The sequence below is a fragment of the Phoca vitulina genome, unplaced genomic scaffold (assembly GCF_004348235.1).
Source record: "Phoca vitulina isolate PV1807 unplaced genomic scaffold, GSC_HSeal_1.0 scaffold31, whole genome shotgun sequence".
NCBI lineage: Eukaryota > Metazoa > Chordata > Mammalia > Carnivora > Phocidae > Phoca > Phoca vitulina.
This window is the reverse complement of record NW_022589734.1, coordinates 11,397,805-11,418,969: the sequence shown is the minus strand read 5'-3', so window position 1 is coordinate 11,418,969 and position 21,165 is coordinate 11,397,805. Positions and strand designations below refer to the sequence as shown.

General features: G+C 43.4%; 2 protein-coding genes across 2 annotated transcripts in view; one reads left to right on the top strand and one right to left on the bottom strand.

Annotated features, from left to right (window-relative positions):
- SYCP2L (synaptonemal complex protein 2 like) overlaps nucleotides 1-8,358 on the bottom strand; it is a 130,378-nt gene extending 122,020 nt beyond the window's left edge. Inside the window, exons 1-6 of the mRNA XM_032424736.1 lie at nucleotides 8,246-8,358; nucleotides 7,697-7,730; nucleotides 6,908-7,045; nucleotides 6,369-6,488; nucleotides 2,356-2,460; nucleotides 1,948-1,972 (exon numbers count right to left, since the gene is read on the bottom strand). Coding sequence (XP_032280627.1) covers nucleotides 1,948-1,972; nucleotides 2,356-2,460; nucleotides 6,369-6,488; nucleotides 6,908-7,045; nucleotides 7,697-7,730; nucleotides 8,246-8,358 — 535 coding nt within the window. The remainder of the gene's footprint in view (nucleotides 1-1,947; nucleotides 1,973-2,355; nucleotides 2,461-6,368; nucleotides 6,489-6,907; nucleotides 7,046-7,696; nucleotides 7,731-8,245) is intronic.
- A 4,039-nt stretch (nucleotides 8,359-12,397) lies between these two features.
- On the top strand, nucleotides 12,398-20,750 carry GCM2 (glial cells missing transcription factor 2). The gene is made up of 6 exons (XM_032424735.1): nucleotides 12,398-12,611; nucleotides 14,219-14,343; nucleotides 17,792-18,044; nucleotides 18,215-18,327; nucleotides 18,743-18,868; nucleotides 19,812-20,750. Exons 1-6 carry the CDS (start codon nucleotides 12,398-12,400, stop codon nucleotides 20,748-20,750), a joined length of 1,770 nt encoding a protein of 589 aa, XP_032280626.1.
- The last annotated feature ends 415 nt before the right edge of the window (nucleotides 20,751-21,165 follow it).

Here is a 21,165-nt window from a genome sequence, read left to right as displayed (position 1 = left end):
AAAAAACTGAAGACACAAATAAATGGATATACTGTGCTCATGGACTGGAAGAATATTGTTTAAATGGCCATACTACCCAAAGCAATCTACAAATTCAACGCAATTCCTAGCAAAATACCAATGGTATTTTTCATAGAACTAGAACAAATAATCAAAGTTTGTATGGAACAAAAAAAAAAAAAAAAAAAAGATACCAAATAGCCAAAGCAATCTTAAGAAGATGGAGAGATCATGCTTCCAGATTTAAAACCATATTACAAAGCTACAGTAATCAAAGCAGTATGGTACTAGCACAAAAATAGATGCATAGTGCAAAGAAGAGAACACAGAGCCCAGGGATAACTCCCACTCATCTAGTCAATCTACAACAAAGGATGCAGGAATACACAAGGTGGATGTTGGTGAGGATTTGGAGAAAAGGGAACGCTTGTGCACGGTTGGTGGGAATGCAAGCTGGTACAGCCACTCTGGAGAACAGTATGGAGGTTCCTCAAAGAATTACAAATACCACATGATCTAGTCATTTCACTACTAGGTATTTACTCGAAGAAAATGAAAACACTAATTTGAAAAGATATATGCACCCCTATGTTTATAGCAGCATTATTTATAACAGCCATGCAATGGAAGCAACTCAAGGGTCCATCAGTAGATGAATGGATAAAGAAGATATGGTATATACTATGGAATATAACTCAAACATAAAAAAAAAAGTGAGATCTTGCCCTTTACGACACGGATGGACCTAGAGAGTATTATGTTAAGTGAAATAAATCAGAAATACCGTATGATTTCACTTCTATGTGGAATCCAGAAAACAAAATAAATGAACAACAGCAACAACAAAAACACAAAAACACCAGATTCTTAAATGCAAAGAACAAAGGTGGTTGCCAGAGGGGAGGTGGGTGGGGGGATGGGCAAAACAGATAAAGAGGATCAAGGGTTACAAAGTTTCTGTCACAAGTCACAGAGATGAGAAGTGCAACTGTAGGAGTGCTGACAATAGTAACAGCATCTTGGCCTTCCCTCTTGCTCCTATCCACACAATGACCTGCCTCGGGGCCCCATGCTCCCTGCCCCATGGAGGATAAGCTGTGTCCTGGCTGGAATGCGCACAGTCTCGTTCTGACCATCCCTGAAGTAACGCACAGAAGGCCCCGCTGCAGAGAACTAGTACAGATCCTCTGGCAAACAGATGGCACCACTTGAGGTAACTAGCCTGAGACCTCACCACCATGCCCCTCACTCTATACAGGCTGGGGATTAAGGTCCGGACTTGGAAGCGAATAGCTGCATAGCTCCGGGATCCTTTGTCTGCCCGATCCCACCCCCCACCCCCATCAGTAAGTTATCCTGAATAAAACTGTGTCAACAGTAGGGAGTGCTTGCTTTGTTTTTGGTCTCTGAGTGCCTTCTCAGACTGGAGGATATAAACCATACTGCAGTAATGTTCTGTGATGACAGAGCGGCTACACTCATTGTAGAGAGCATTAAGGGATGTACATAATTGTCAAATCGCTATGTTGTACACCTGAAACTATAGATCAACTGTACTTATATTAAAAATATTTTTCTAAGGCTTTATTTGACAGAGTGCTCACAAGAAGGGGGGAGTGGGAGAGCGCATGCTGAGCAGGGAGCCCCATGTGGAAATCAATTCCAGGACCCTGGGATCATGATCTGAGCCCAAGGCAGACACTTAACCAACTGAGCCACACAGGCGTCCCTCATTAAAAATATTTAAGACAAAATAAAATGGACCTCAGACAAACCAAGACATACTTTACAACAAAATCTCTACGTGGCCATAGGACTACCCTGAGATGGTGAATAAAGCCAAATACTGAAACCTGTTTTACTTTTATATGTCATTTAGACAAATATTTATATCAGAATATTCTAATGAAGAGTAAATAGTCAATTAGTGGTAAATAATATACTTACCTTTACTACTACTCCTGGAAATAATCTAGAAGAAAAAGTAAAGCTTGTATTATTTTTAAAAACCATTATCAACTCTAACATTAATTCATTAGTGCTGATAGTTCTCTAACAGGCAGGAGTCGACTTTCCTTAGTAGAAAAAAACTGAGAAATCCTATTTGACCTTCAGTCACTATTAAAATCAGCTTATCGCCCTTAAACAGTTGAATGACGTATGCATGAAAATAAACCACTTCATTTTTCTATAGCATTGGCTAGATATGGTTTCTACTTCATATAATGTTCTAATAAAATAGGAGAGTCTTGGTAAAACCCACATCTTAGAAAACATAAGTTTTATAAATAACTTGAAGATTCCTACAAATAATCAATGGTATCTGTTCAGTGAAGCATCCATCCTCATCCTTACCAAGGCTGTGTCAAAGAAGTCTTCCGTAACATCAGTCAGGGATGTGTCGGACACTAGATCTGCCATGGTCAGAAATTCTGTTGTTTTCTCAAACCAGGAAACCATGTACATAAGAGAAAAAACACTGATGGAAAATTCTATGACCATATAACAACTGCCTATTCGATAAAGTTTCATAAATCTTTTACCAGAGCAAAATATTTTTAAAGACTGGTTTCTCTAACATTTCAATTAGACCTAGCTCTAAGGCCTCCATCTAGAACTCTCCAGAATGAAGTCCTACTGCTATGAAGTTGTACTAGTAAGTTCTCAGATACCAGCAAGAGTTGGCCAAGATTGATGCCAGAAAGTCCTATATAGGGGCTAGTGATTAAAGATTAAGAGGTACATGAGCCTCCCCAACACTGCAACAATTCTTGTCATCTGGGAGGCTGTAGAAAACAAACTAATCAAAGGAGATGCAGAATTTGGAAAGCGCTCCAGAAGTATGTTAGTACAATATATGTCTCAAGCCTTTCTTTTGTCAAAAGCTTCCAGCTAATTGGAGATTTGTTTTCCTGTAGGAACGTATATCCACATTCATATTAAGTTGCTAGGATTGATAGGATTTAAAATAAACTCATATAAACCCTCCAAGAACATTTATTCAAAAAAGCAAAGGCCATCTTTGGACCATTTTTTGCTTATAAAAAGAAAAAAAATTCTGCATGCATAGTTTGAAATTATCAGTTGAACATGTAGTAAGAGGAGTTTGTAATGAAAAACGCTTACAGGAGTGAGCCTTGGAAACTTGGTCCACTTTGGAGCCAAGAACCCAAAGCACCCCACTGGGGACCATGGACAAACCAATCTATTCACAACCTTGACTGCACATTAGGAAAACCTGGGGAGCTTTGAAACACCCTGACGCCCAGGACCCATCACAGACCCAGTATGTAGCAATCTCTGGTGGTGGGACCCAGAGAGTGCTTGTTAAAGCTCTCCAGGGGATTCTAACGCACAGCAAGGGTGGCGGGCCACTATTAAGTTCCAAGTGATGTTTCTTTGATCTCAAATGAGGCAAAGATTTGTGCTAGATTGCATCATCCACTTTCTGAGGCAAACTATTCTCCAACAGCCTAAGGGGAAAAAAAAAAAAATCCTTCTATACAACGGAACTCACCGCTAAGGTGATATCCCCCCCCTTCCTATATTCATACTCTGAATTTTACACTTTTAAGTAAATTTTTGTCACTATTCCATTTACCACCCCAAATCCTATCCCCCCCCTCTCAGCATACCAAAATATATTGAGCATAGGTACAGAGGAGTGAGGGCAATGCCACATTTGATCAAGACTTGGGACTAGAAAGTCACTCTGGACCTACTTATGTGCCATGAGCCTACATGTCCCCACAGCTGTGTGATTACCAGAAGCCAGACAAAATAGTTATTTACAGATATAATAGGTACTACTCATTATGTATATCTTATAGGACAAGTTGCTTAATCCTCCAGGATCTTATAAATACGTTCCTTTCCATAGGAAATTCTTACTCTGGGGAGAATAAGTTCCCAGTACATTTTGTGTTGACCTGCAAAAATGATCGACTTTACAAGTATAGAATCTAGTATCCCATCACTTTGATAGTATCAAAGTATTTTTCTTGGCCAAAACCTACATGAAACAGAACATGCTTTAGAATGTGCCTAAGTTCTGGTTCTGAAATTTCCATCACCAACTGGAATTCCAATGGAATATGGAAATTCCCATTTGATTTCAAAACTCCGGTGGAAATTTGATCTGACCCTTTAAATCTTGGAAGGGTATTTTAAAATCTAAATAGAAAATTCAGGTTGGGTCAGATCCCAACTCACCTCGGGGCCCCCCCACCCCCAAAACAACCACCACCACCACCACCACCACCACCAGCTTAAGGTTCCAAATTACCCCTGGGACATCCTGTTCCATTTCCTTTGAAATGGTTTTACCTCCTCTTCCCGATTTCCTGTTAACTGCATATGTATACGAGGGAGTTCACGCAAAATGAAATATATACAGTTTGCCTAAGCAAAATCCTTAGCTCTACCCCCCACCCTGCAAACAGTTTTAAAGTCCCTGAGAGGAGTTAGGGAAAGCCTGGTATTTATTTGTTCTCCCCAACCCCCCAAGAGGGGCCACATAGTTAGAGGCATTTTACAGTTAAAAAAAAAGGGGACAAACAGATCTCCCTGAGTCAACCTGGTCTTAACAAACTTCAGGTACTAGAGTCCAGGGGGTGGGGGGGAAAAAAAAAAAGGTTTTAGAACCAGCCAGATCACTCTCCTGCCCCTCTATCTTCCCTCATCTCCTCACCAACAAATCCAGCATCTAAGGGCTGAAAATCTCCTTGTGAAAAGAGGGGTATAACAAGAGATTACGTAAACTCTGCTTTGCTTTCAGATGCCATTGTCAAGGCACTCATAATATTACCCTGTGGCTAACCCCTAACAGGATAAAATGTCACAACCGCATAAATTAGAATAAGCAAAAAATGTTTTGCTTTTTCAGGTTCAACTGAGAGTTTCAAAATGGAAAAATGGGCTGTGCACTCTGAAACACAGTATGGAGGTTCCTCAAAAAGTTGAAAATAGAGCTACCCTACAACCCAGCAATTGCACTACCAGGTATTTACCCCAAAGATACAAATCCGAAGGGGTACATGCACCCCAATGTTTATCGCAGCAATGTCCACAATAGCCAAACTATGGAAAGAGCCAAGATGTCCATCAATAGATGAATGGATAAAGAACATGTGGTATATGTATGTATATGTATATATGCACGCACAAGCGCGCGCACGCACCCATATGTGCATGTGCGTATATATGCTTACATATGCATATGCACATATATGCATATACATATACATACAATGGAATATTATGCAGCCATCAAAAAACCGGAAATCTTGCCACTTGCAATGATGTAGATGGAACTAGAGGGTATTATGCTAAGCGAAATAAGTCAATCAGAGAAAAACAATTATCATAGGATTTCACTGACAGGAGGAATTTGAGAACCAAGAGAGAGGACCATAGGGGAAGGAAGGAAAAAAATGAAACATGACGAAACCAGAGAGGGAGACAAACCATAAGAGACTCTTAATCTCAGGAAACAAACTGAGGGTTGCTGGAGTGGAGGGGGGTGGGAGGGATGGGGTGGCTGGGTGATGGACATTGGGGAGGGTGTGTGCTATGGTGAGCGCTGTGAATTGTGTAAGACTGTTGAATCACAGACCTGTACTCCTGAAACAAATAATTCATTAGATGTTAATAAAAAAGAAGATAGTAGGAAGGGAAAAATGAAGGTGGGGGGGAAATTGGAGAGATGAACCATGAGAGACTATGGACTCTGAGAAACAAACTGGGGGTTTTTAGAGGGGAGGGGGTGGTGGGATGGGTTAGCCCGGTGATGGGTATTAAGGAGGGCATGTATTGCATGGAACACTGGGTGTTATACACAAACAATGAATCATGGAACACTACATCAAAAACTAATGATGTAGGGCATGGTGACTAACGTAACATAATAAACTTTAAAAAAAGTAAAGAAAAAAAAATTGGCGGTGGCAAGGGGAAGTATTTGATCATTTATCTAGATTCAATCTTGTTACTAATGTCTATTAAAAGAGTTTTAGAGCCTTTGGTGGGGGTTGTGAGGGTGGAGGGGGTATATAATAATTTATTCCCTACTCATTCTCTATTCCCAAGTTAAATTCACTAAAATAATTAAAACATGTGATTACAGCATTGTCTTGTCAAGGGGAGAAGAGGGTAAGTCTGATTCATTCCTGCACACTCCCAAAGTGCTCAGCACATACCAGGAAACCTATACTGAACTTCATCTTTGACTGATATAGGCAATAAGCATCGTGACCAATTTCTTTTCAAATTCGGTTTCAAAGGAAAAGAAACTATCAAACTAGATAACTAGTTTCATTCCAGTTCTTTAAATGACCCAAAGCCATACAAAATTAAAACAAGACACTTATCTTTGGGATCAGTCCCTGCTGAATTAGCAAAGGTTCATCTTCTTTGAGGCCATCCATGAAGAATCGCTGAATACATTTCAGCAACAGTGAAACATACCGAAACTCCTTTTTCTCCAGTTCCTGGGTATTAGACCACACTAAGTTAAAGCCTTACAATGAAAGTTATTAAGGGAGTGGATCCTAAAAGTTCTCATCACAGGAAAAAAAAATTTTTTTTTTTTTTTTAGGTTTAAGTAATCTCTATACCCGATGTGGGGCTCGAACTCGCGACCCCTTGCTTTTCTGCCTAATCCAGCCAGGTGCCCTTCATCACAAGGAAATCTTTTCTCTATTTTTATCTATAGGAGATGATGGATGTTAACTTATTGTGGTGATCATTTCATAATACACGTAAGTCAAATCACTATACTGTACACCTTAAAGTTACAGTGCTGTGTGTCAATTATACCTCAATAAAACTTGGGGGCAGGGAGAGGGGGGACCTTCCAAATAATTACACATTGGTATTCTCCCCACAAAAACAAAACAACTTTACTTGCCTTATTTATTGATCTGTCAAGATGAGAGAATACAAGATGATTGTATTTTTGAGGAATGTGGCTTGCTCTCTGTTGAAAATATTCTTCTATTTTCTGAAATCCTTTATCATGGAATGTATCAATAATAAGTGATTGAACCTGGAAAGTTAATAGTTTGCAGATTATTTTCCCCTAAGAACATTTACTTCATAGTAATATTTCTACCATCAATAATTCAGTGTGGAATTAATAGAGGATAAATAGTTATATCTTGAACAGATCATTTAGCCAATGATTGAGCTTGTTGGATTAAGACAGTTTGCAAAATGTGGTGTGTGGACCACCAGCAGCATGGGCATCACCTGGGGACTGATTAGGAATCAGAAACACTGGGGGGGGGGGGGTGGCCCGCGGGTAGCCTTCAGGGGGTTCTCTTGTATGCTAAGTTGGAGAGCCACTGACTTGGGGAGAACTACATTTGAAGTACAGATATCTGGAGAAGAGACTTTATCCTCAGTAATGTTAGAAACTCTAAGACACTAAAAAAATGCAAACCTATTATAAGTGACATAAATGATCAGAACTGAAGAAAATGAATTCCACAATTACAGATAGTTAAGTATGCAAATTGTCATAACAAATGAAATTTTTTCCACCTGAACATCAGCCAAGACCTATTTCTAAACACATTTGAACAGACACTTAAGTATCTGTACTAAAAAGACAGGATTTTTTTCATTTTTAAAAATTCAGTTCATTCCTACAGGCTAAATTACCAATATACAATATTATTTTAATGAGGCATTTTACTGTATACAGCTCCAAATTCCACATATTCTTAGTACTGATTTAAATGGAAAGATAGCATTTGAAGTTAAACACGTGAACAGAATATTTTTAAGTTAGCACATTTTTAAGTGAACCTTTTTGTGCTAAGAGTGTTGAGTGTTCCACAGATGTTCTCATGTGATCCTTACCACCACCCTGACAGGACAGATTCTTTATCTGGGGAGAATAGCAAGGCTGGGAAAGGTTAAGTACTTGCATGAGATCACCCAGGTGAGATTTACACTCAGATTCTCTGACTCAGAAGCTCAGGCCTCTGCCTGCTTAAAACTCCACTTGGCTTCCCTGCACTCAGAATAATTCCAAACCCTTTGCCTTGGTCTTCAGGGCTCTGCATGATTTGATCTGTCAACTTCTTCTGACTTCCCTACTAATAAGTTAAAAACAACAACAAAAAACCAAAGTTAAATTACATTAAAATTTTTAAAAAACCATAAATCAAATTCTGCCTTGCCTCAGGGCCTTTGCACTGACTGTTCTATGCCTAGACTGCTTCTTCCCTCCACTTTCTACCTGGCTGGCTCCTCATCATCCTCCGATCTCAGCTTCAATGTCACCTTTTTAGGTCGGTCTTCCAGGACTACTTCAAGTAAGGCAAGTGCCTCTCTCTGCTCGCAATTCTCCATGATGATACCCTCTTCCTTTTCTTCCTACTCCTTCCCTTTGGTTGGTAACCTGTTTCTTTGGCTCTGCACCAGGCTGTAAGCTCCATGTGGGCAGGAATTGTATCTGTTTTGTTCAATACTGTCTACCTAGAATAGTATGTGGCCCAAGAAAATTTAGACTAAGATATTGGTAGGATACTCAAAGGCATGGTGATAAACTGAATGCAGATTAGGGAAGGAGAAGGAGCAAAGATTTCTCTGCCTCTGGCTTGAGCAACTGAGGAACAATTGTGCTGATAGCCCAGCAAACACAGAACTAGAAAGAGGGTGCACACACACCCTCTCCCTCCCCACCCCCCAAAAATAAGCTTGATCTTTACATAGAAAGCATCCAGAGCAATTCCACTCCCAGCGTCTTCCTTAACAGACTGCAAAGGATCTTCCTCTTCCTGTGTACAAAAAGATTGTTTAAAAAAAGGTCTCAAAGAAATGCATCTCAACTTTTAAAAATAAAAGGAATGAAGCTTCATATTGTCATCCTGAACAAAAACGTTTTGTTTGCTCATGCTGCTGATTATAGGTCTAAGTAACATACTAGTTAGAAATAATTTTTCTAACTTTCTTCAGTACTATGACAAAGACAGACTATCACAAGAAGCAAAGCAAACATCGGTGTAATCAGCAATCACACAAAATAGACAAACTCTATAGTGACAACTATAAAATAGAAGGCTTTGGATTAATGAACCATTTTTAGAATGAGAGTTTGTAAAATGAAATTTTGGAAAGTGTGTTTCAAGCCCAGTCATGAGATTGAGCTTTAGGTTTCTGACTTTGGTGAGTTTTAAATACTCCTCTGGGACTTCTACCGCAGCTTCAAGGATCAAATATTAACAACCACCACAAGAGAATTCACAAGACATTTAGTAGTGGATTGTTGCACCTTTTCCTCAAGAGTAATCCCTGGGTCTGCCACGTTGGTTTTCACAACACATTATGCTACATTAAATAACAGCACTTCATCTGCTCACTTCATCCCAACAATTATTTAAAAGTACAATACACCAAAAAATAGACTTCAAATATCTTCTAGAGAGGTTTTTAAAAAATCTAGCTTGGGCTCACAGTCTTACTTCTATATGTACTTGACCAAGATCTTTGAACGTCAGCATATGATACAATATTATCATGATTATTTAGAAATACGAAAAGTTGGGTGAATTCAAAGACCCAAATCCAGACTTGTTTATCTATTTTTTTCACCAGCAGTGATTTGGGTTAAACGAATGTTGAGAGGAGGAAGCACTGGCGGTACTAATCCACCCCCAAATCCGGGGCCGCGGGCGTTTTAAGGACCTTTATCTACAGTGCAAGCTGCCCAAGTCCCCGCACTTGGGACCGTAGGTCTGAGGCCCAGATGGGTTAATGTCACTGCAAGGTCTACGCAGCAACAGGGGCTGGGAAAACATCCGGAGCAAATCGAGAACGATCTCATTGCCTTCTAAACATTAATTCTCCAGTTTCCTCTTCTCTGAGCAAGGGATCAGAGGCTTCTATCCTGCCTGGTTGCCTCACTGAAAGCTCCCAATAAACTCCAAGCAAACCTAAGGAGGTTGAAGGGTTCAAGAGGCCCCCCCAACACGCTCTCCCTCCCACCCCACCCCCGCATCCCCACCCCCGGCGTCAGGGCATGGTAGCAGGTGCCGCGTCTCTGGGGGAACACACCAGCCTCTGCACCCAGAGCCCGACGGACCACGCGCCCTTGGGCCCCCCTCGAACCGCGGAGAAAGGGCCCGGACTAAACCCGGGCCCTCCCAGGCTCACTCACCGCCTGCATCCCGAGGCTCCCGGCCCAAAGCGCGCCTCGCAAGTGCGCCGCGTTCCGCCTCCTGCAGTTGTGCTGCCGGAAACCCGGGTGGGGTGGGGTGGGGTGGGGTGGGCTGCGCTGCGCTGAGACTAGGGCCGGGGTAGCCCCGCGGCTTTTGAGTTCCAATCCTCGCCCGGAACGCTAATCAATTAATCCGCACCTGAATTTTACTAAACCCCTATTTGAGACGCAAGATACCCTTGCAAGTAATTAGCAATCCTGGTCAGGCCACCTGGGCGCACGCACGCACAGCTTAAAGCGATTTCTCAGAGTCTGTGAACAACGTCATGTAAACATTCTTTATTTGCGGAATTCGAAACTGATAGATATGCCCTTTGAGGAGCCGGCCGTTTTCTCTCCACCTTTAACAGCTGGGTGAGCGGTCTTTGGTCTATTGATATTGATATAGACTAAAACTGGATTTTCCCCTAGGAAGCATATATGTACCTGAAATTGTGAGAATATTCCTGAATTCACAAAAGGTTTTTTTGTTTGTCTGCTTGTTTCATTAACCTGGTGTACTCAGTCAAAAACCAAACCAAACAAAACGGGGGCGGGGGGAAGCAAACAAATAATTCCATCCACTCTGCTTGTTTTCTACCTACTTCTTTTAATCCAACTAGAGTGTGTACTAATGGCCAGGTTTCCGCCGCTAAGTAGCCTGTTTATGTGAACACTGTGGCAAAAATAAATTGGATTGGCGTTTTCTTAAAAACAAACAGAAGGACCCCTCAGATCTAAGCTTTCCTTGTGTAAAAATCAGTTTGTGTTCTGATTACAAACTATGGCTATTTCATGTCAAGACATTTACAGAAGATACCTGTTTACATCAAAGCAAGACCCAATAGAACCAGAATCTCTGCTAGGTCAGCCCAGGTCAGCGCATACACCTGCGGTCCATTCAAAATGATACTTACTTCAAAGACCATGATGTCTGTTTCCTGGCCAATACGATGTAAATATCCTTACATTAATTTCCTGATTTTCATCTAAACCTAGCAAATGCAAAGGCTTCTTCCTTTGCTTTTGAATTAATGAGCCTTTAGTATATCAAAATAGTAATGAAGGCAGAGCCAGCCGTGAATATAAAGTGTTCTGAATCAATGAAAATACTAGTGCAGAAAAAAAAAATGGAAGGATAGTAACAAACAATAATCAAAATACAGTTTAAGTGCATTTGATTTTACAGAATAAAATAATATGAGAATATAATAAACAATATAATAAAATTACAGTTTGCTTAATAATAGGCAAAAGCTTTATAATCAGTTATTTACAGAGTTTGGGGGGAAAACCTATCCTTCCAAACCAACCCTTCCAAGGGTTGCTAATGCATTCAAATTTTCTGGAGAAATGTAAGACGACGCAATAGACAACACCACTACTTATTTATTTTTATTTTCAAATTTTCACTTCAATCAGCTTTTTAATTTTTTTTTAAGTAGGCTCCATACCCAATGTGTGGCTTAATTAAACTAACAAGGCTGAGATCAAGACCTTAGCTGAGATTGAACCAGATGCTCAACCAATTGACCCACCTAGGCACCCCTCGATTAGCTTTTTTTACTAAGATGTTTTACTGAAACATACTTTTAGAGCAACTTGGAATAAAGATTTTAATTCTTCTGAAACTGAATATGGCAGAGTCTGTGACATTTCTTTGGACACCAGAATCCATTTAGAAAAAAAAGTATATAATTAATTGATTTGGCTTTAACGTTAAAAAATTGTATGCATTTGTATTTTTAAAGGTTAAAGACTCCTTAGGAACATTCCAAGATTATAGAGACAAGAAAGATTCTAATAATCTGTACAATAAGACCCGAAATTAACGTCTATATCGTCTCAGAGGTGATTTTGAATTATTTCTGACGTTATGTTAAACATTTTAAAGTATACATTATCTTAACCTATCACAATTAACGAAATATGTACGTAAAAGAAAAGTGTGAATAAGTTTAACGTTTGGAAGACAAACAGCACAAAAACAACTGAAGGGCAGGAGTGGCCAGACCTTCGGCAGTCAGTTAATAACGATGAAAATCTGCCGACAAAACTCCTGGGGGAAGAGTGGACACTCTCTTCGTTTCCTCCCCGACCCTCGTGGCGACTACGCGAGAGTGATTTTAGTCGGAAACCCTGACCTACACGATCTTTCAGAAAAGAGAACTTTGGGGGAAGAGAGGCAGGAGGATGACCAAGTCACTTTTTTTCTGCGTGGACTTTCCGCCTCTGGTTGGGAGGAGCAGCCAGCTTGAAACTAGAGAAAGAAGAAAATTCGTGAAACTGCCCAAAGCTGGCATTTTCCGTCACCGGAGTTCTCCGCTGCCCGTAGCTGGCGGCTCTGAAAAGCATCTCACTATTGGATTGACTTTCCTAACAAACCTGACTGTGCCCTTGACCGGAGGTGAGAGAACAGCGAGCGCGGACAATTTATTTAGCGCAAGTTGTGGGTTTAAGGAGCATCTGCTTTCCCCGCCTTTGGCCAAAGGGAGAGACTGGTCCGGCAAGAGGCGCTGGCCTGGGCGCACTCCCGGCCAGGTCCCTCGCAGCATCAGTCGGTGCGCCCGGAGCCTGCTGGGCGGCGCCCAGGTCCCTCGCGCGCCGGCTTCGGGGTTTGGAGGGATAGAGGTCCGAGCATCCCCCTCTAACAATGATTGGCCTTCGGGGGCGGCTCTTCTCTGGATGCGGCTGGGAACCGAAGCGTGCTGCCTGCAGAACAAAGGCACGAGAAAAAACTCCGGGAAAACACTTCCCTCGCCGCTCAGACTGACTACAAAGAGATTGAAGTCATTTCAAACGATTTCTTTTATTGGACGCCTCCAGGTACCGGAATCACCCTAATGAGTTGGAAGAACAGACGAGGACTTGGTGTCGGTCCCGGGGGATCGATAGCATCCTGCGGATGGCTCCTCCAGGCTCCAGAAAAACTCCCCAGATGGAATGGGGTATTTCCACGACAATACCGATAAAGTCGATCTTTAAAACGTTGTTTCCGGTGGGTGGCTACTGAGAATTCACTGAGTCCCAGTCCCCTTTTTAAGCAGATAAGGAAACTGATGCCCAGAGGGAGTTGAGACGAGAGAGAGAGAAAGAGCGAGCGAGCTAAGTGTCCTGCTTACGCGCCTGGGGCCCGCAGAGCCCACCCACCCGCTCCTCGTCCAGCTACCCTTAGGTCACCTCCCCCCTCCTTCTCCAGGTTCACTTTCAGGGACTTTCGTCCCACTGGGCCACGTCCCTTGCACAGCCCCTCCGGAGCAGAGGTACACCTAGGCCCGCGAGCTCACGGGGACCTCCGGCATTCCTTCGGACGCCACTCCTCCACCCCCACCCCCACCCCATCCCCCCGGAAAAAAACACAGACAGCTCTGACAAAGCCCGAGAGCAGAAGCCCAAAGCTAGTTGGCGCGGGCGCAGTTACCCAGACTAGGGCGCGCGACGGCCAGGGTCCTACAAACGGTGCCTAGGAATTGAGGGTCGGTTCTCGGGGGACTTTGCTGGAAAGCCTCTGTCTCAAAACCTTCCGTCTAAATGCAATCCGAAACCCCAGAGGCGAGGCGAGGTTAGGAAAGAAAAAAAAAAAAAAAGATTTCAACTTAAATGAGACATTCCAACTCCCCACCCCCCACCCTCCCCCTTGACATCTTGCCTTCTGTTTCCCGAGGGCTCGGGTCAACTTCCCCCTCCGTTCCTAGGTCTGTCCGGGTGGGGGTGACCCGCCTTGCTGGTGCCGGGAGGGTGGGAGCGGGCGAGGGGCGAGGAAAGGCGGAGCCTGGGCAGGTGTGTCATTATAAACGTGCGGGCGCCGCCGCGCGCCGCCGCTGCGGTTTTCAGCACCCGGGCTGAGAACAGAGCTCTTAACCCTCGTCCACCACCTCTGGATTACTAAGTAAATTCTCTCTCTCTCTCTCTCTCTGTCTCTCTGTGGCTCTCTGTCTCTCCATCTCCGTCCAGTTCATTGTTAGAGGGAAAACATCACCTTGCCCATCTAGGTTTTTTCCTTCTATCTTTCAGGATCGTTGGCGGAGAGCGCAGGCAAGGTGGGGCAGATGGTGGCGGAAGTGGGGCAGAAGGCAGACCGCGTGTGCTCCTACGGGATGAAGCTCAGCTGGGACATCAACGATCCGCAGATGCCTCAGGTGCGTGAAACCGGGTGTGCGCGCACACATGGCTCTGTCCATCCAAAGAAGGGCTGGTGGCATTCAAGTTCTTGCAGAGACTGAGGAGAGACCTCTTCCCCACACCCCCACATCCCTAAGAGTCCTCGATTGTTAGAGGGATGCCACAAACGGCAGAGTTGGGTTTAGTGATGTGTCTTCTCCTTGCACTTGTCTGAAACACACCAATAGTCCCGAGAACTGTCGATTAGGCTGCAAGTTCCCAGTCATCTGGTGAGAGCAGGACACCTGTCCTTCGCTTTCCTTTATCCAAGGTGGAAATCAGGTGATTCTCTCGTCCATTCTTTGAAATCTATGAGAAGGGTAGTACAGCGAATGTAGATACCACTGCTTTTTACGCAGCAAAACTGTAAGATACAACTATAAATCACGGTGACCCGAATTTTAACAAATAGCATGACTTGGGTGATTTATGCAGACGCCCACGGCTTGCCTGGATGGTCATGCTAACCAGACCATAGGCGACAAGAGAGCCTCTGGAATCTGGATTTTGGATCTAACTTCTGATCTTACTTCTCTAACTTCTGATCTTACTTTTGATCTTACTTCTCCTTTTAGGGTGATTTTGTTTTGTTTTGTTTTGTTTTAATGGAACAGAGTAGTTTAGAGCCGAGTCCAGGGAATGAGCTGGACAGTTATGCTTGGTCATACTGGTTTGGGGCAGAAACTGAGGAGTGATTTTGAAGTCCTGGGTGTAGGTAGAAGGTGAGAGGAGTGGCTTCCCAAGTATTTGCAAAGGTGGGCTTCCAGCAATGTTGTGGCCCAGGGAAAGAGACTATCACGTGCCATATAGATTTTCAGACAGATAGCAATTCATTACCAGGGTCACGCACCCTCTCAAAGAGATCAGTACTTTTTTTTTTTTGGATATACATATGTGTAGTAATTTGTTCTACTTGTTTGTTTTAAAGTCTGCTACTTTACAGTCACCCGGTACCATTTGTGGGAAAGTGGACCATAGCACAGCAAGGACACCTCATTCGCACTGACTTCCATCCAGAAAATCTTCATAAGAAAATAATCTTGCATATTAGAAAAGAGCCACTTCCAAATAATGGAAATATGGGTCTTCTTTCATGCCTTTTCTAGATTTCCTGTGCAAATGTGAACTATTTTTCCTTTGCAAGACTGGTTCTTAAGCAGGGAATGTGTGTAATATCTCAAAAAGGCAGGTGCGCTGGGAAACAGAAGTGGAGAAACAGGATCCTAGCCTTGCTCCAGCTGACTGAAGGAGAAAGAGCTAAACTGGCTGCATGACCTTGAGATAGTTCCTGAATTTGCCTTAGTTTCAGGCTAAGATGATCTGTCATCGAGTGGTGGAACTAGATAACAATCTTAAACTATCAGCCAGATTTTCTGTCATGTTCAGTGTGTGCATGCTTGTCTGAATGTGGACATGTGCGCATTGGAATAGAAGCAACCCAATCCTTGAGTCCTCCATTTCTGTTTTGATTTAAAAATAGGGTCTCGGTGGCTTCATTTTCAGTGTTGCTGCTTTAGTAGCTGGTATGAGACATGGAGGGTGATTCTCTACCCTTACAGGGGGACACTAATGGAATACTCTCCTCTGGAAAATTGTCTAAGATCCTTAGATTGAAATGTTCACTTTAAAAGCAAAGATATTAGCATTTAGCACAAACTTGGAGTTAATAGTACCTCATTATATATTTCATTTGTGCCTTACCTTAAGTCAATGTATTAATTTATGGCAATTATAATATTTCTGAGAAAAGATAAATGATATCTATTAGTAATAACAATGATTTCAACAATATCCCTGTGGTTTTAGAAACAAAAGTGTCCATTTACCTATTATTGTTAGAATGCATAATACTAACTGATGTATCCAAGTCTGAATTGCCCGACTGAGAATGTTCGATCTAATGTCCCTGGGGTGGTGGGAGGGAGAGAAGGTGCAAATGGCTTATTACTGTGATAATACTCTTCTGAGCCTCTATCATAGCAGGAAAGCCAGTGGAAACTGGCTGCCACAGATCTGTTTGAATCCCAGGTAATGCCAGTCTAGAAGGTTCTCTCTCTAACTTCCACTTCCTTATCTATGAAATAAGAGTAGGGATGCCCATCATGGAAGGTTGTCGTGAGGATTACTGATACTCCATAATGTGGCTTTGTGGCCATGCTGTCTCTGTGCCAAAAGCCCAGTTCTGCCGTAGAGAGAAAACAGCCGTAGCCAGTATTTAGACAGATGTGCTTGGCCATGTCCCAATACAACTGTATTTATGCATCTTGAAATTTGAATTTTAGATAATTTCCATTATGTCATGAAATCTAATTCTTTGGATTTTCCCCCAACCATTAAAAAATATAAAAGTCACTCTTAGCTTGTAGACTGTACTAAAACAAGTGACACGCTGGATTGGGCCCGGGATTCCTAGTGTGCTGACCCCTGCCCTGGAGAGTACCTGCTAAATATTAAGTGCTTAGTAGAGGGCAATTTTATATTAAACTTCTATACAAGAAAGACATTGCAGTATAGATAATGCATATCATGGGCAAAGACCACCAATGATGGATATTGAAGCAGTGCTCAGTTTTTTAGATATAACTTATTATTTCAGCCAGGTGGCTCTTTGTTGAGAACAGCAACAATCCACATTGCTCTGGGGAGAGGTCCAGGGCTCAGCAGGTTCCACCCCATGCTTGGGTTTACCTTTATAGCCAGGTCCTTCATCACCGTGCCCTATAAACTGGGAGAGCTAAGTTGGGAGGAGCAAGGGAAGCTGTTCTTGTCTCTCTAATGTTGCTTTGGGTATCACTGCTGATGTAACTCACAGGTTTGGGGTAGAGGCAAGAGCTTTAGAAGAAAAAGCATTGGATCAAAGTGGAGATATTTACAGACTGAATTGCATTTCAGTGATAGAGCATTGCAATCACTTTTTGCCCAGGCACGTTGATGCTTAATTTGAAAATGTTTTCATTTGTAACTTAACATTTAAACATACCCAGAAGGGGTCTACCACCATGGTAAGGAAAACAGGCTCTGGAGTCAAACTGCTAGGGCTCAAATCCTAGAGCCAGGTGTTAACTAGCTGTGTGACCTTGGGCAAGTCATTTAACCTCTCTGACCTCTGTGTCCTATTGGATTAACTACAGATTATAATAGTACCTATTATCTGTGTGAGGTATGAAGGCTAGATGAACGAGTACATATACAGCATTTAGAAGATAAGAACTTTATAAACATCAATGAATGGCCAGTTGTCAGAACAGCACGCACAGACAGGATGGGTGACGTTTTGTGATGGCACAGTTTGTGGGTCTTAGGACACTTCTGGAATTAAAAAGAACCAGTTTTTATTCGAATGTGCTTGGGAAAAATGAAAAGCGTGATGTGCCCGGCTGGGGCTTGATCCGCTCGCCCATCCTTCCCTTTCGTGCGCCCTCCCAGGAGCCGGCCCACTTCGACCACTTCTGTGAGTGGCCCGACGGCTACGTGCGCTTCATCTACCGCAGCGACGAGAAGAAGGCCCAGCGCCACCTGAGCGGCTGGGCCATGCGCAACACCAACAACCACAACGGCCACATCCTCAAGAAGTCGTGCCTGGGCGTGGTGGTGTGCGCTCAGGCCTGCGCCCTGCCCGACGGCTCCCGCCTGCAGCTGCGGCCCGCCATCTGCGACAAGGCCCGCCTGAAGCAGCAGAGTGAGCGCCCCAGGCCGGGACCCGGGGCGGGGGAGGGGGCTGGGGGGGTGGGAGGGGTAGCTTGTGGCCCCGAGTTCCCTTTTCCCCAGGAATTGTTTTCCCTTTCTTCCTTCAAAAGCACCTGGGGTCCTAGTTGTTATTAATACTTCTCTCTCCCGCTGGCTTGGCAGAGAAAGCATGCCCCAACTGTCATTCCGCTTTGGAGTTGATTCCCTGTCGAGGGCACAGCGGATACCCTGTAACCAACTTCTGGCGGCTTGATGGCAACGCGATATTTTTCCAAGTAGGTGGAGGGGACATCACAGTTTGCGGTGGGTATTTTCATCATGCCATACGGTCCAGACCACCTGCCGTGTGCCTTAGGAACTCTGGACTCACCAAATAGAGCTTCGTGGTCAGAACCCGGGGCTGGGGCTCCCAGAGCCTTACCGGGCTCCGAGGAATAAGCTCTGCTTCCCTATGCTCTGTAAGGGTGAGAGATGGTAAACCAAATTATAGTTAATATGGGGAAAGGATTGTTAGGTAATCTTTTAAGATTTCTATTATCCATGCTGTTTTATTAGTTCAATAATTTTTTCTCTGTCATTTTGGAAAAACAAAAACAACCTGAGATCTTGGGAAAGAGAATTTATTTTTGACAAACATCACCAGCTTCCTTCAGCAGGATAAATATATGATTTATTTCCTTATTAATGCAGGCCAAGGGAGTTCATGATCACCCAAGACCAGAGAGCAAATCAGAGACAGAAGCTAGAAGAAGTGCCATCAAGAGACAAATGGCCTCTTTTTACCAACCCCAGAAAAAGAGAATTCGAGAACCAGAGGTAATGGGGAGCTGACATGACACTGTGGTCTGTGTTCATTTTCATCACAAAATACACTGCTGATTATGTAAAATATGAATGTCATAAATTAGAAAGGTTTTATGTGAAAATTATATCTCCAAAAAAATGGCATTGAATCCACATTTTGGATACGGTTCCTAATTTCTTCTTCTTAAAAAAAAAAAAGCAAACTCTCTCTATAGTCAATGATAGGGTGAGGGTGTGTGCTGACAGCCTGATACAAGGGCAGCTATCCAGTTTTAATAAAGAGAGAAACAGGTGCATACCAACAGTGAACTAATTAGCAGTACATCCTTGAGAGCATCCTTTGCATTATTTACACAGAACAAATAAAACTTCTTGGGGCAACTTGATCCAGTTTGGCTTTTCAACCAAAGCATGCCAAGCAGACAGTGCTAGTCCGGAGATAAGAGAAACTGGTATTCAAGCGCTTTCTACATGCCAGGCACATAGGAGCTAAGAGTTTTGCACATGAAACGGTCACAAAGACCTTAAGAAGAGGTGGTTGTTATTGTAATGTTTACAATTAGGAATCTGAGGTTCAGAGAGGTTAAGTAACTTGTTCCATTCATGAGGGACAGAGTCAGGACTTGAACCCAGGTCTGTCAGGCTCCTTGGCTCCGGTATTATGAACATAGGATGAGGAAACACAGAGCCATCTGCCACTCAGACCCACCCTGCCTGGCTGCCATGAACTCTCTTTGTTTGGCAGTGTGGTATTCATGCCTGAGCAAGCTCAAGTTCTGCAGCCCTTGGACCCTGCGCCTAAAATCACATACCTGAGCAGTGCAGTGTTCACAACACACAATCAACCCATTGGAAGTCTGTCTTTATTTGGTTGGTTGGCTACTGTTACTAATGAGGGCACCCATGTGATTTACATTTTTATTTACAAATAAAAATTTACATCATCTTTTTTTAGGCCGGAGAGAATCAAGACAACAGTGGACATTTCAACAACATGCCTCCCTTGGAAAATCCAGAAGAGTTTGATCTAATTGCTGACACCGGCTTCCCCATCCCAGGGCAGGCTTGCTTTTCCTTCCCAAGCTCCGAGGCTTACAAAGCTACCTGTGACCTAGCCACCTTCCAAGGAGACGTAATGCCACCCTTTCAGAAATACCCAAACCCAAGGATTTTTTTGCCTAGGCCACCTTGCAGCTATGAATTGGCAGGTCCTAGTTACACAAATTCAAGCTCACATCCCACCCTTTATACAAATTCCAGCACCATCCCTAATGACACGGACTGGGTTCATCTGAATGCACTACAATATAACGTCAATTCCTACAGCAGCTTTGAGAGAAGCTTTGATTTCACCAGTAAACAACACGGCTGGAAACCAGCTCTTGGAGCACCTGGCCTTGGGGAGAGGCCAGACCATGGACAGTTCCAGGCCGTGGCCGCTCACCCTTATTATAACCCAGAGCTTCCCTGCAGGTACCTCACGGCTCCCCCAGCAGGTCCCCCAGCCCTACAGACTGTGATCACCACCACCACCAAAGTGTCCTACCAGGCCTACCAGCCCCCTGCTCTGAAATACTGCGACAGCATACAAGAAGTGAAGAGCCTTTCAGGGTGCAACTATGCTTCTGAAAACATCCCCCTGTCCATCTATCCAGAAGGCTTGGACTTCCCAGCCACGGTAGCTAGGGCAGCCTCGCCAGCTGGGTCACTTCCTTTGAAAATTCCAGGCGATTGCCGAGCCATCAGACCCACGCTGGCCTTTCCTCAGGAGTCCGCTCCCTCCAGGACAGATGGAGCAGAGACTTGGGATGTGTGTCCATCGAGGTCGGGGTCTGCAATCAGTTATCCAGATGGGGTTAGTCCGTTCTTTAGCTATGACAATGAGGACTTTTGAACAACAGTCCTGGGCACGACGTAATAGTGGTGTCCATGCATGCAGTGAAATGTGGAATAGAAGCTATCTCTTGTTTGAGCTGGGGGATTGATCTAGCGGACATATGTAATAATAATAATGCTGATCAGTTGAGAAAATTATGGGTTGGAAATGTTTAGATAGTATAGGGAAGTTTTTGCACAGCATTTTAAAACCTACTACACTACAGGGGCGCCTGGGTGGCTCAGTGTGTCAAGCCTCCAACGTGATTTTGGCTCAGGTCAGGATCGCAGGGTTGTGAGATCAAGCCCCATGTCGGCCTCCACACTCGGTGCAGAGTCTGCTTGAGATTCTCTCTCCCTCTCCCTCTGCCCCTCTCCCTGCTCCCTCTCTCTCTCTCAAATAAATAAATAAATAAATAAATAAATAAATAAAT